The 14,890-nt window shown below is 38.9% G+C and overlaps 1 protein-coding gene across 2 annotated transcripts in view; it reads right to left on the bottom strand.

Moving 5' to 3' along the window:
- Mindy2 (MINDY lysine 48 deubiquitinase 2) overlaps window positions 1-14,890 on the bottom strand; it is a 69,997-nt gene that overhangs the window by 24,561 nt on the left and 30,546 nt on the right. For both annotated transcript variants that reach the window (XM_026779028.1, XM_005347663.3), the window contains exons 4-5: window positions 13,828-13,986; window positions 3,084-3,186 (exon numbers count right to left, since the gene is read on the bottom strand). In XM_026779028.1, the coding sequence (XP_026634829.1) occupies window positions 3,084-3,186; window positions 13,828-13,986 (262 nt within the window). The remainder of the gene's footprint in view (window positions 1-3,083; window positions 3,187-13,827; window positions 13,987-14,890) is intronic.

Genomic DNA, 14,890 nt, shown 5'->3' with positions numbered 1-14,890 from the left:
TCTTTCCTTCTGCCATGGGTTCTGGGGATCAAACTCAGATTATAAGGTTTGTTGTGGGAAGTGCCTTTACTTCCGAGCAATATCATCAATTCTAGAATGATGGAGGAAGGTCATTGGTTAATTAATAAAGAAACTGCTTGGCCCTGATAGGTTAGAACATAAGTAGGTGGAGTGAACAGAACAGAATGCTGGGAGGAAGAGGAAGTGAGGTAAGATGCCTCAGAAAGACGCCATGCCTCTCGCCTCTGGGGCAGATGCGATGAAGCAAGCCATCAAGTCAGACATGCTGAATCTTTCCTGGTAAGACTGGTGCTACATAGATTATTAGAGATGAGTTGATCGGGATATGAGAATTAGCCTGTAAGGGCTAGAACTAATGAGCCAAGCAGTGTTTAAAAGAATTCAGTTTGTGTGTTGTTATTTTGGGGCATAAGCTAGCCAGGCCGGGAGCCAGGTGGCAGGAATGCAGCCCGCAGCTTCCCCAACACTAGAATAGTATAATTCTAATAGTATATTGGGTGTTGTTGATAAAGAAGATTTCATAGATAGAAATTTTTTAAAGGCTTCCTTTCAGGTATACATCTGACATCGGGAATATAGAAAGGAGTACATTTAGTGAGTAGAATTCTGCATATGGAGAGAAAAAAGATTTTCTTGTTTGTTTTGAGATGATTTCACAAGGTAGCCCATACTGGCTTGGGACTCACTAAGTAGCTACACTGCTCAGGCTGGATTCAAACTCAAGGCAGTCTTCCTATCTCAGATTCTAAAGCACTGGGATTAGAGGAGGCATGAGACACTATAACTGGTAGAAAACATTTTTATGATGGCTTTATTGCTTGTTTCCTTCCTAAAATTTAAACATTTTGCCTTAAGTTATAATAAAACAGATATCACTCAAATCAATTATCAATGCTCCTATATGTTCCTGTTATTTTTTCAAGTAAAAGGCAGATATAAACTTTTATTACTTGCATTTTTGCATAAATATATTAAACTCCTAGATAATTAACACAATTAGTAGGACTCTTAGTTAATATGAGATTCATGCATACATCTTTTTATATGATCGCATATAGTTTTTGATGTGGGATTTCCCTCTGTATGTTGTGATTACCATTGGTTAATAAAGGAACTGCTTTGGACCTATAGTAGAGCTATAGGGGAACAGAACGAGGTGGGGAAAACTAAACTAAATGCTGGGGAAAAGAAGGGCAGAGTTAGAGAGAAGCCATGCATCTGTAGCCGGAGACAGATGCACTGAAACTTTGCTGGTAGGCCACGACCTTTGGGTGATTAATGGAGATGGTTAAATTAAGATATAAGAGTTAGACAATAAGAAGTGAGAGCTAATGGGCCAAGCAATGATTTAAATAACATAGTTTCTGTGTGATTATTTGGGGGTTAAGCAGCTGGGAACTAACTAGCAGCATCCTCCAACAAGTTTTTTTTTTTTTTTTTTTGGTTTTTTTGCTTGTTCTTTGGTATGTGTGATGTTCCTGTGGATGACCAGAGGTTGGTTTAGAGTGTCTTTCTCAGTTGCTATCCACTTGTGTCTGAGACAGGGTCCTCAGCAATTTAGCTAGACTGGCTCCTAGGATGTTCCTGTCTTCAAAGTACTTAGTTTTTATGCGGGATGTGGGAAATCCAACATAGGTCTTATGCTGTGGGATGTCTTTCTGTATGCTGTGATTATGTGTTGCTCTCATTGGTTGATAAATAAAGCTGATTTGGCATATGGCAAGACAGGATAGAGCCAGGCAGGAAATCCAAGCAGAGATAGAGGAGAAGACAGAATCTGGGAGATGCCAGTCAGTCATGGAAGAAGCAAGACATGTAGAAAATTAGGTAACAAGCTATGAACCACATGGCAAAGCATAGAAAAGAAATAATGGGTTAATTTACACATAAGAGCTAGCTAGTAATAAGCCTGAGTCATTGGCCAAACATAATTAGTAAGTCTGTGAGAGGTTATATTTGTATGGTGGGCAGGAGAGAAATGCCTATTTACAGTTTTACATAAGAGGAATTTTACCAACTGAGTCATTTCCCTAGCCTAGTCCATTCTTTTGTTTGTTTGCTTTTGAGACAGGGTTTCTCTGTCTAGACCTGGTTGTACTGGAACTTGCACTGTAGACCAGGCTGGCCTCAAACTCACAGAGATCCTTCTGCCTCTGCTTCCTAAGTGTTGGTATTAAAGGCATATGCTATCTTGCCCAGCCCCTAGCCTGTTATATATCCTTATACTCACTAGCTTTAATTTATAAAAATGCGTTAACTATAATCTTTATTGTGCTGCATTTTGAAGAACTGTGTCTGAGTGAGAGTGGGAAACTGATCCCCTGCCCCTGCTTATTTTGATTTTCCCTTCTTTTCTTTTCCATGCTAAGGAAGGAGAACTTCAGCTTCAGTATGTCCTTGTATGAAACAATGGAGTGAATGGTGGTGAAGGTTTATTGAAATGGCTTTCAACCTGAGAGCATTCTGTTCTCAAATCTTTTTACTCATTATTAATTGGAGCACATCTAAAAGATGTATTTTTTAAAGAAGGGTATATGTAGATTTATTGAGGAAAAGTGGCAAAGAACTCTTGTGAGTGGGAGGGGCTTCAAAGGAGGAAAACCCTGAAAAAATATTGACCTGTCTCCATAACAGTGAATTTAGTAATTTCAGTCAGTTACTCATGTTCCAGAATGAGGCTTTCATACTGAACTGCATTGAGACACTGTGGGAAATACATATAAGCTCTTTAGATGAGGGTTTAGGGACAGTAACACAATCCACTCGGTAAGCACAGGTAGTAATCTTTGGACATCTGATCTCACCAAAGCCGCAAGTGATCCAAAGTCTGGTCTTAACAACCTGCCCTGATTTTACAGTCAGCTGAAGATGGCTTGAGAAGGACCCTTTCCTGCATGTCTACAAATGCTTCTTTTAATTCCTACAAGAGCCACCACTTATATTTTTAGAATTTCTATCTAATAAATTTACAATAATGAAAATGTTATAAAGAAACAATTATTTTGTTTACTTATAGAAGATAAATGTAATTATTTTACCAGGTATCATCAGCACTCACCCACCTTCACTAACCAACTGGCTGTTGTCTGACTGCTTACAGGAGATGATCTTCTCCACCAGTTGGTTGTAGCTGCAGTTGCCAACAGCTTTTACAATGTCATCAGTCTGGAAAACAAATGACTGTCTTACTAGCCCTGGCAAGACTAGAAACAATAATGAAAACAATCCCATTACTCTGTAAGCCTGTGTTCTAATACAACACTGAATAGAAATGCTTAGGAGAACTCCAGTTCAGAAGGCAGAACCCAGCAGTTTCTGTTTACAACTCAGTCTAACACATTATGAAAACTCCAGCATAGTTATATTTGAACTGTGCAAAAATGATAGTTATTACATGCAACTGTAAAGACTAGAAAGATGCATTTAAGGAACTATAATAAATGAAGTATTCAGGAGGAAAAATGAGAAAATTCGGGGGATAGATGATTCAGCAGTTAAGAAGCACTGGCTCCTTTTCCAGCACTCTTTTAGGTGCTCACAACTATTGCAGAAGCTAACACCCTCTACTGGTCTCCACAGGTACTGCATACATGTGATACACAGATGTATAGGCAAACAAAAATATTCATACACATAAAAGAGAAACAAAAAGAAAAACTCAGTGTTCAGCTGACACAGGTGTTTTCAAACAGTGTGGCGGCACATGCCTTGATGCTGAGCCTGTCCTCCACCTGTGACACTTCCACACTTACTTTGTTTTTGAGATCTCAGGCTGTCCACAAACTCAGAATGCCCATGCCATCTGTCCATCACTTTTATCAATTTTGAGTCATTTCTTGTTCCTTACAGTATTTCTATGTTATTATATCTTATGTATATATCTTATCAACAGCAAAACACAAATGTGTCTTAATCCAGCCCAAGTTACTGTCTTTTTAAGTATTTGCTATGACCAGCCTCAGTAACAAAGCAAGACTTGCCACAGAATTAAAAACAGAAATTGTTAATTATTTTCATCTTTAACAATTAACTCTAGGTCCTTGGAAACTTTAATTTCATTAATTCTTCTAACTTCTGTTATTAGTTCAGCAAAACTTAAAAATTTTAAGTACCCAAAAGATCATGCTATTTGTTAACCATCAGTCACATAGATTTATCTATATTATATGCAATATATCTAGTTTTTCTTTACATGTGGGATGTATTTACTTCTTGTCCAAATACTTATATTTATACTAATAAAGGCCTAGCAATAGCAAATCACTAAAATGTAATTTGAAAAAAAAACTTTGCTTCATTCTTGAAAAATTACTTCACATGAAAAGAATTGAGTTAGCTTTTGTCTTTTAGTTCACTGATGCCATCCCATTATTATCTAGCCTTCACCTTTGCTCTCAAGTGGCTAGTTAGAGGGTATAGTGGCCTGCATCTGTAACTTTAGTGCTTGGGCAGTGGAGGCTGGTGATCAGGAGTTCAAGTTGATTCCTCTGTTACATAGTGAGTTTGAGGCCAGAATAGGATGCTTGAGACCATAGCTCAAAAGAAAACAAACAAACAAACAAACAAATGATTAGTTACCAATTAATGACTGAATTCTAGTGTCCATTATCCAGATGACTATAGATATTTATGTTCAAGATAGTTTTCTCTTGAGACAAAGTCTCTCTATGCAGTCCTAGCTGTCCTGGTACTTGCTCTATAAAACCATGATAGTCTCAGATTCAGAGAGAGCTGTCTGCCTCTGCCTCCCAAATACAAAAGATATTACTGTACCCAAGCAACGTACCTATTTATAAACTACAGAATTAAAATTCAAAGAAGCATCTAGGTCTAAAAGTTTGTTTCGATTTTGTTTGTTTTTGTTTTGTTCTTAGAAAAACAAACAAACAAACAAACAAAAAAACAAAACAAACTTTCAGACCTAGATGCTTCTTTGAATTTTAATTCTCCTGAAATCACTCTGTAGACTAGGCTGGCCTCAAACTCACAGAGATCCACCTGCCTCTGTCTCCCAAGCACTAGGATTAAAGGTGTGGATTCAGACCACCGCCCAGTCTGAAAGTTTTTTTTTTTAATTTTTTTTTAAATTTATTTATTTATTGAGGATTTCTGCCTCCTCCCCGCCACCGCCTCCCATTTCCCTCCCCCTCCCCCGATTAAGTCCCTCTCCCTCATCAGGTTGAAGAGCCATCAGGGTTCCAAGGACCGCCCACCTCCATCCAGGTTTAGTAAGTTGAGCATCCAAACCGCCCAGGCCCCCCCAAAGCCAGCACGTGCAGTAGGATCAAAAACCCATTGCCCTTGTTCTTGAAAGTTTTTTTTTTAAGCTTTTGTATTTTCTTGTTCTCTTCTGATAACCATGATTTGTTAGAAAGCGAGGGAGGGAAACAGATCTAAAGCACTGAGGCTTCTCTTGGGAACCTCTGCCTAGACCAGAAGCACCCGATGAGCCATCTCTGTACTACACTGAAGTTCGTTTTTTTCTGTAAGTATATTATTCAACCACACCAAACAACTTACAGCTATACACACAAACAGGTGATCTGAGTTTAGTTTTTAAGAACTCAGTCTAATGTTCCTCAGGCTGTCATGTGACTTGCAAGAAGCGAAAGTACCTGGTATTGCTAACTGCCAAGTTACACCCAGGATGTGTAAAGTGTGTGACAAGTTGACTTTTAGTGATATCCTCAGTGATAGTGTGCCAATCAAAACACAGATGTCCTGGTTAAAGTGAACTACCCTTTTATTGCCCAGAATACCAGTTGCTTTCAGGAACAGACAGGGGTGGAGGATATAGGCAACCCTCTGCCATTATGTTCTCTTCCTCTATAGCTAATGCGGGCACAATGCACTCTATCAGTTAGTATTTATTAAGCACCTACTATTGACATAAACTATTCTAAACACTGAAACATAAGATCCCATAAAATAAGCATTTCTTGGGAAATGGCAGTCAGTCAGGTAAATGAATAGATAATAATTATAGTTTAATGACAAATGATAAAAAACACAGTAAAAGGAGAGAAAATGGCTGAGAAGAGGTAGAGTAATAATTTTAGGGAGGGTCTCTCTTACAAGATAATATTTGACAAGAACTTTTAAAATACAAAGAACCAAGACTGTGAAGACCTGGGAGAACAAGGTGCTGGAAGACTAGCAGTCCACAGGTAACAATCCAGTCAGTACAAAACAGGGCTGGGCTAAGAGTGCAGACTTGCCTGGCACACACAGGGCTCTGGGCTCCATGCCAGGACCTGTAGCAACATCAGCAGCTCTGAGAGGAATGAGCTGACCTGCTTAGCTAACAGAAAAACACCAAGTGTCACTGGAGTAGAGTGAGAATGTCAGAGAAAGGCAGGAAGTGGTGTTAGGCAGAGTCTAGAGCATAAAAACCTGGATTAAACTGAGGCAGGATCGCTGTGGATTCAAGGCCAGCCTGGACTACATAGTGAGTCCCAGGTCAAACTAGGCTATCATACTCTGTCATAAAGACTAAACAAAACAAACAAACCAAAAATTCAACAAATACCCATCATGATTTCACCTTATTGCAACTATACTAGAGATTAAAGAAAATAAAAAAAGGTTACTTTGCCAGTGAGTATCAAGTCAGTTCAATAGGTCTTGAATGATCTTTGCAGTAAATAACAGGGTGAGGGATACTGACAGGTAAAAGAATAAGGTTGGGCCCCTTCCAGATACAGAAAAACTAATTCAAAATGGATCACATTCCTAAATGTAAACACTAAAACATACGAGTTCACATTTGTGACTTTTGGTTAGGTGACCACACAGAAGACAAAATTAAAAATAGATAAATTGAGTCTCATCAAAATTATATATCCTATCACTCAGGAGGTAAATGTAAGGTAAAGCTCTGTGAGAACAAGAGTCTACAAGCATATGCACATAAATAAAGAAGTAACGAAGATCACATGTTTCATGTTTTCATTGACATGAAGAGTCCAGGATAGCCAAATCTTTACAGACAAAGCAGGCTGGGAAGGTTACAAAGACTAGAGGCTGATGGCTAATAAGTAAAGAGTTTCTTTTCTTTTCTTTCTTTTTAAGATTTTATTTATTTAGTTTTTTGAACACAAGTTTTCTCTATGTAGCTTTGGCTATCCTGGAACCAGCTTTGTAGACCAGGCTGGCCTCAAACTCAGAGATCCTCCTGCCTCTGCCTCCTAAGTGCTACGATTAAAGTTGGGTGCCTCCACCACCGCTCTGAGTTTCTTTTCAAAATAAAAAAAAAACTATTCAACAACTGATTGAGGTGATAGTTACACGTGAAATGTGCCAGAGCAATAAATTCGTATTCAACAACTCAAGTTTACAAAACTAACTCAAAATGTGTCATAGACTTAAGCACAAAAATAAAACCATAATACATTTAGCAAAGAAAAGCACAGCAGAAAACAATGAATATTTAGAGCTAGAATGAGTTGTTGGACTTAACAGAAAAAAAACAATAAACTAGGTTTCACCAAATCAAAAACTAGAGTGACAGCTCAGTGGTTAAGAATACATACTGTTCCTCCAGAGGACCTGAGTTTGATTCCTAGCACCTATGTCATGTGACTAAAACCACCAATAATTAAAGCTCCAGGGAGCCCATACCCTCTTCTGTCCTCTCTAAGTACCTGCACAAATGTGGTACATGTATGTACACTCATAGACAGACACATAAATATTAAAATTAAAAAAAACTTGAAGCCAGATGTGGTAACACACACTTGCAACCTGGCACTCAGGAGGCAAAGGCAAGAAAATTGCAAATATTATGCCAGCTCTGGTTATATGTAGAGACCAAATTTCAAAAGACCAAAAACTCCAATATAATTGGAAAATTGGAGGGGAAAAAAGGGAGGGATAAAAAAAGAGAGATTTTATTGAAAAAAGAAATACTAACAGCAAATAAGCATGGGGGAATATGTTAAAAATTGTTAAAGATACAAACTTAAAAAAAATCCAGGAATGATAAATAAATAAATAGAAAAAAAGCAAGAAAGAAAATCCAGGCACGCGGCTAGGAGATGATTCAGTCAGTACTGCCATCTGAGGATGAGGACCTGAATTTAATCTTCAACACTTATGTAAAAAAATCAAGCATGGTGGTACATCCCTGAAATCCTAGCACTGGGAAGACAGACAGGTAGAGTTCTGTGAATTCCAGGCTAGCTTGGTTTATATAGTGAGTCTCTATCTCAGGAAAGAAAAAAAAAAAAACAGCAACAATAAACTAAAACAACTTTATACGTAGAAAGAAGCGGTTTCTTCCTTCTGTTCTTCCAAGATCATCTCTGCAGTTGATTCTAAGGGCTGCCTCTTTATTTGACTAATGCATGATAATAATGGACACTAGAGAGTGGAGGGCAGAAGAGGAGGTCTTCCCGTCTATCTCTGCTGTTAGGCACATCTGCCAGTAACTGTATTCCCTTCTAGACGGTCCTCTCATGCTTCAGCAAGTGGTGTGGCTGGGTTTTAACCACTGTGTCTTCAGTGTTAAGGGGAAATGGTTCCTGGCTGCTGACAGCTCTAAGATACTTCACTATTCCTTGGTTGTTTCCTTTACCTTCAGCCACACCGTTCTAACTAAGCTCTTCTTAACACTTTGTTTGGTTATACTGGGGTGTATCCTGTACTTCAAGTCAAGGCCCTGGTGTACTTGGCAAGAGGCAGAAACTGGAATGTAGATTATTAAATACCAGTAGATTGTAGACTATTATTTTAAGATATGTTGTTACATTTGTTTATTCTGTGGAACACTTTGCTTAATGATTTAAAGATGTATTGTATTCTTTTATGTTGCATTTGTTTAACTCTGTGAAACTGTGTTACTTTGCTTGTCTAAAACATCTGAACCACCGATAGCTAAGCAGGAGAAAAGATAGGAGGGGCTGGCAGGCAGAGAGAATAAATAGAAGAAAAAAAAGAGCAAAGAGGAGGAAGAAATGAGAAAAGAAAAAGAAGGACATCAGAGGTCAGCCACCCAACTACACAGCAAGTCATGCAGTAAGAAATAATGAAAGGTATACAGAAACAGAAAGGCAAAAGAGAGCTGCAATAATTTAAGAAAAGCTAGTTAGAGACAAACCAAGCTAAGGCCAGGCATTCATAAGAAAGAATAAGCCTCTGTATGTATGTATTTGGGAGCTGTGTGGTGGGTCTCCCAAAGAGTAATAAAACAATCATCAACATTTTGATGCCCGACATGAGTCTCTTGAATTTCCACAGATCCTGAAAAAGCTAAAAAAAAAAAAAAGGAACATGGCTCCTTTAGAAAGTTCTCCTTTGAGTTTGTCGTCTTTGAACTTCAAGTGTGTGAATACCTAGCATGTTATGTGGAAGCCGAAACTGCTTAAAACTGCCTTCCAGGGTGGTCGCTCTGGCCAGCCAGGCCCTTCAGATGAGGGTTGCTCCCAGGCAAACACTTGCAGTTCAGCCTCCAGCAGCAGCTGCACCATCTCCAGTTGACTCACCTGCCAGGCAGCCATGCCTAACGGCCCAGATGGCAACCACTACAGCCCGTGTGGCTGTGGGTTCTACAATGGGGCCCACCCTAGGTCATGCCATCACTGGAGGCTTCAGTGTGGAGGTGGTAATGCTCAGCCTGCCTGACATCACTTACCAGGAGCCCCAGGGAGCCCAGCTGCTATACCAGGCATCTTATGGGCCTTGCTCTTGAGATCAGTTTCTGGAGTGTGCCCAGAACCAGAGCAACATCAAACTCTGCAAGGGCTCCAACAAGGTCTTGCAGCAGTGAAGAATTGCAAATGGTTTAATCTAATCAACAAGTTCAAACTAAAAGATTGAAATGGGCTCTACATAATTGATAGTGCAAGTTCGGACCCTGAGTAAACCTTTTATTTCTAATAGCTCCATTGCTTCAGAATAATCATGAAAGAATTCTAACTATACAGATATTCACTGAGGCTTATAGGTTGGGGACTGGGCAAGTGATGGCCTCCTTGAACCAACTATATTGTTGTTTTTTTTTTTGTGAGCTAATGAAATTCCGCCACACAGAAACAACTTTTTTCACGCTAAATAGAAACAAAAACCATGTAAAAGCGCCTGCCTCAGTGCAAGCATTGGAAGTCTAGATTTCTGGGGATGTTGAATGCAGTTCTGGTCAAATGCACCTCCAACTGGACTGCGAGCTTTAGGCTTGGTTCTCAGGAACCTAGAAGCAGGGGAGTCAGCCATTAGAGTGGCACAGAACACTCCGCTGTAGCTTAGTAGTTTAAAGTTTGCTCACACGGTCAAAATAGACCATAGGTATGTAGTAAAAGAGGTCCAGACGGAAAAAAAATCTCTAAACAGGTTCCAGTGTGTTTTACAATCTGCATAGGCTTAAGAAAGAAAGAATATGGATATAGACAGTCATACAAAAAAAGAAATACTTTAAAACATAGTAACACAAAGTCTTTAAAGAGCCATGTAAGATGGGAAATACACAGGGAGTTTGGATCTTACATATTGTTATATTTCTTTTGAGTTTTTGATTGTTGATAAGCAAACAACAGCTGCTAAGAGATATGGGAATGAAAGAGGGACTGATGAAATAAACTGGCCTAGATATTTTAAAAATGTTTTAACTTTAAAATGGAAGTAAAATGCATTTGTAAAATTGAACTTAAAAGATGCAGTGCTTTGGGGAAGCGGTCTTGTTTTTGTTTCCACAGGAAATGAAAGGCTGTGTTGTTCCACCTTAATATGGATCAGGTTTGATCAAGGGAGACCTCCCGAAACTTGACAGGTGATATCTATCGTCAAAGGTTATAGCTGGTCTTCTCAGGATGTGACCATTATCTCAATTTTCTCAGGGACCCCTAAAGATGCTTTGCCCACAGACAACAGGAAGCAGTCTGGAGAACAAGACACCCACTTTCCCAAGAAGGGGTGTGAGAAGCTTTTGGTTATTTGGTGGGTTATGGATCTTTGTTATCATTTAGGGAAATATAGTATATTGATACAAATTTAAAGTTATTTTGTTACACTTTATATACATTTCTACTCTTGTTTAAGGTATTGTACCTATGCAGTAAAATGTAAGTTAAAGCTCTAGTTGTTGAAAGCTATTATTATAAACTATTTACAACAATCAAGAAACACAGGTTAATATTTAATCATCTATAACAGTCAAATTTGTAGATATGTTAGGCATGTTTTCAAGATCAGAGATATTTTAGATAAATAAGTGGTCTTCAAACACTTCAAAGACCCATAGAATATGACATTTAAAATGTTTTGCTAATCTAAGGCTTTTCATGACAATAAGCCACATCTGCTCCTGGCAGCACCAATTTACTTCAGAGATAATGGGCATCGAAGAAACTCCTTAAGGAGTTTGCTTTCATTGCGGTTAGTTTAGCCACTGGGCAAAAAGACTGTTGTTGTCTTAGATTGCTGATAATGTGCTGTGCAGACAAGACATGCAGGCCCAAAGGAAAAGAGTCTGCCAGATATTCTGCAGGACACAAAGGAAAGCAACTGATGAACTTTGCTAATACAAGGTAGGACAGTCCTTTAGTTTTTTTTGCTTCGCTGAAAAGTCTGCCAGATACTCTAGGCCAGTAGGCTGAAGATGTATGCCCCAATGTTGCAGAGGAACTTTGGGTGACTATACAAGCAGCAAGATGTCTCTTTTAGTAGGTCATCAAAGACCTCCTTCTGGGTCTTTGATTGAGTTAAAAACCAAATGAACTATTTTCAGTTATTTTTCCTTAGTTATGATAGAAAGCAAATTAAGTATAAAACTTGGCTTCACTAAGATGGGATGGATGGTGGAGTGTTTTCTCTGAATTTGCTACATACAAAAGGACTGAATATTGTATATTAGTTCTTGATAAATGTTTTTGTTGTATAGAGTTTTACTATATTAAAAACCTATCATTTTATTTAGATAAAAAGAGAAAAATGTTGTAGAATATTATTTTAAGATGTGTTACATTTGTTTACATTGTGAAACATTTGTTGAATGATGCAAAGATGTGTTGTATTCTTTTATATTGCATTTGTTTAACTCTATGAAGCTGTGATACTTTGCCTGTCTAAAACACTTGATTGGTCTAATAAAATACCAATAGCTAAGCACAGAAAGGATAAGAGGGGTTGGAAGTTAGAGAGAATAAAAGGAAGGGGAAAAGAACAAAGGGGAAGAAGGAACAAGAAAAGAAGGAGGGGGACATCAGGGGCTAGCCACCCAGATATACAGCAAGCCATGGAGTAAGAAATAAGGAAAGATACACAGAAACAGAGAAAGGTAAAAGCCCAGAGGCAAAAGATAAACAAGATAATTTAAGAATAGCCTTTTAGAAACAAGCCAAACTAAGAACAGGCATTCATAAGAAAAAAATAAGTCTTTGTGTGCATTTATTGGGGGCTGGGTGGAGGTGCCACAAAGAATAAAGAGTAATAATAATAATAATAAAAACCCAACACACCAGCAGACTGGATATACAGAAAGGTGCAAAATTCTTCCACACATTTGAGTGATGAGGATATGGGAGTGGCTTTTGAAATAAATGTCAGGGTGATCTCTCTTTCTCCTTAATGCTATGCTCTTGACCAAGGAGACGGCTGGCCTTTCCAGAATTGTGGGGTACAACTAGGTTTCTCTAGTAACAAGACCAATAGTGCTAGTCATGGCAGAGCCTTCATACCACATCTGCAGCTTACACTAGAGCACAGTAACTCATGAAGGCCCCCATGAACAATGTGGCATCAAGTCTAGTTGGCGACTGAGATCAACCACATTGGCAATCCATAATGAATCTGAACTCTGAAGGCTGAGTTCTAAAATTGGGATACTGTACGGATAGTGCCATATAACAATTATAGGAGGGTAGCATGCCTAGAAGACAGGAGCTTCCCAGGTAAAAACTTCCTAAATTTTGTCCTATGCATCTTCCTTGGTTAGTACAAACCTGTATCTGATTTCTCTTGTGTGCACCACTATAGTAATAAGCTGAATTATTTGTATACAATGGTACACCCATTGTGTTAGTTAGGGTTTCTTCTACTGTGAAGAGACACCATGACCACAGCAACTCTTATAAAAGAAAACATTTAATTGAGGCGGCTTACAGTTTCAGAGGTTCAGTCCATTATCATCATGATGGGGAGCATGCGGCATGGAGGCAGACATGGTGCTGGAGGAGTAGCTGGGAGTCCTACATCTCGCAGACAACAGGAAGTCTATTGTGACACTAAACAGAGCTTAAGCAAAAGACCTCAAAGATTGCCTCCATTTGTTACATACGTCCTCCAACAAGGCCATATCTACTCCAGCAATGCTACACTTCCCAATAGTGCCACTTCCCTTGGGGAACATTTTCTTACAAACTACCACAATGGTTCTAGCAAACTATTAAATCTTAGGATATTTGGGAAAATCCTCTAAACTTGCAATTGATGTGATAGTGAGGGATTCTTCACTTAACTCTGCAGTTAAGGGTCAGAAGTCTTGAGCAGGTTGGGGAGTCTGGATAACTATCTGTTCCCTCACAGTTTTGCTAATTCCAGGTCAAAGAGCAAGCATATTCATATTAAAAATATAAATTTAGATGGACTTTCCTGCATTTGTGTTTATGTGACTGTTATTTTTATGTGTATGAGTGTTTTGCCTGCATGTACATCTATGTACTAGTGGCATGCCTGGCAGCTACATGTGTCAAAAAAAGCATTAAATTCCCTGGAACTTAAATTACAATTGTGACTTGTCTGCAAGAGTAACAGTGCTCTTAACCACTGAGCCATCTCTCAAGACTCCTATATTTATATAACTGAAAATCTACTTACCTGAGGGTCCACTAACCACCCATGATACAAAGGAATATCTAGAAGATCGAAGACTATGCACTCTGGTGTGTACTCGAACACTCGTACACCAGTAAATCTGACATTCACATCCAGGCCTGTCTGCAGTTTGTGCAAGATTGCCATAGCATCACTCATATTCTGAAAATACAAAGGGGAGAAGTAGAATTCAGAAGAATAAGAATTACAAAAAAAAATGTATGTAATGACAGGTGACAGGAGCTTATAGTTGTCCCTGCAGGGTTCTCGCTGAGATTTCCAGGCCAACCTAGGTATCACACCAAGATCTTGTTTCTGTTCCTGTTTTCCTCCTTCCTCTCTTCACCCCCTCCTCCTCCTCCTTTCTCTCTCCTTTTTTGAGACAAAGTTTCTTTGTGTAGCCCTGGCTGTTCTAGAACTCACTCTGTAGACCATGCTAGCCTTGAACTCATAGAGATCCACCTGCCTCTGCTTCCTGAGTGCTGTAATTAAAAGTATATGTCACCACAGCCCAGCCTAAGACCCTCTTTCTATTTATTTATGTATTTTTTTCAGGTATGAGTTCTCTGTCTGTATGCATGCCAGAGAAAGCTTCAATCTTGTGTGGTTACTGGGAATTGAACTCAGGACCACTGGAAGAGCAGCCAGTGCTCTTAACCAGTGACCCATCTCTCCAGCCCCAAGACCCTGTTTCTAAAAAAAAGAAAGAAAAAGAAAAGTTAAAATTTCCATTTTACCAAGTTATTCCCATTTTCAACACTTTCACTTTCATTTTTTGATTTTATCTCTTTTTTTCCTTATAGTTCTGCTGCACTAGGGATCAAACCCAGGGTTTTGTGCATGCTAGACAAGCCACATCTTCACATCTTCAACCCCTTTACAGACTTTTATTAAGTACATACTATGTACTAGGCACTAATCTGAGTTGCAGCTTTATAATAGGGAATGTTTGACAGACTTCTCTCTCTCTCTCTCTCTCTCTCTCTCTCTCTCTCTTTCATCTCTCAAGATAAGGTTTCTCTAGTTGCTGAGGAATCCCATCTGGACGGGTGAGTGTGTGCTATCC

The sequence above is a fragment of the Microtus ochrogaster genome, chromosome 5, assembly GCF_000317375.1.
Source record: "Microtus ochrogaster isolate Prairie Vole_2 chromosome 5, MicOch1.0, whole genome shotgun sequence".
Classification (NCBI taxonomy): Eukaryota; Metazoa; Chordata; class Mammalia; order Rodentia; family Cricetidae; genus Microtus; species Microtus ochrogaster.
This window is presented reverse-complemented; position numbering and strand designations above follow the sequence as displayed.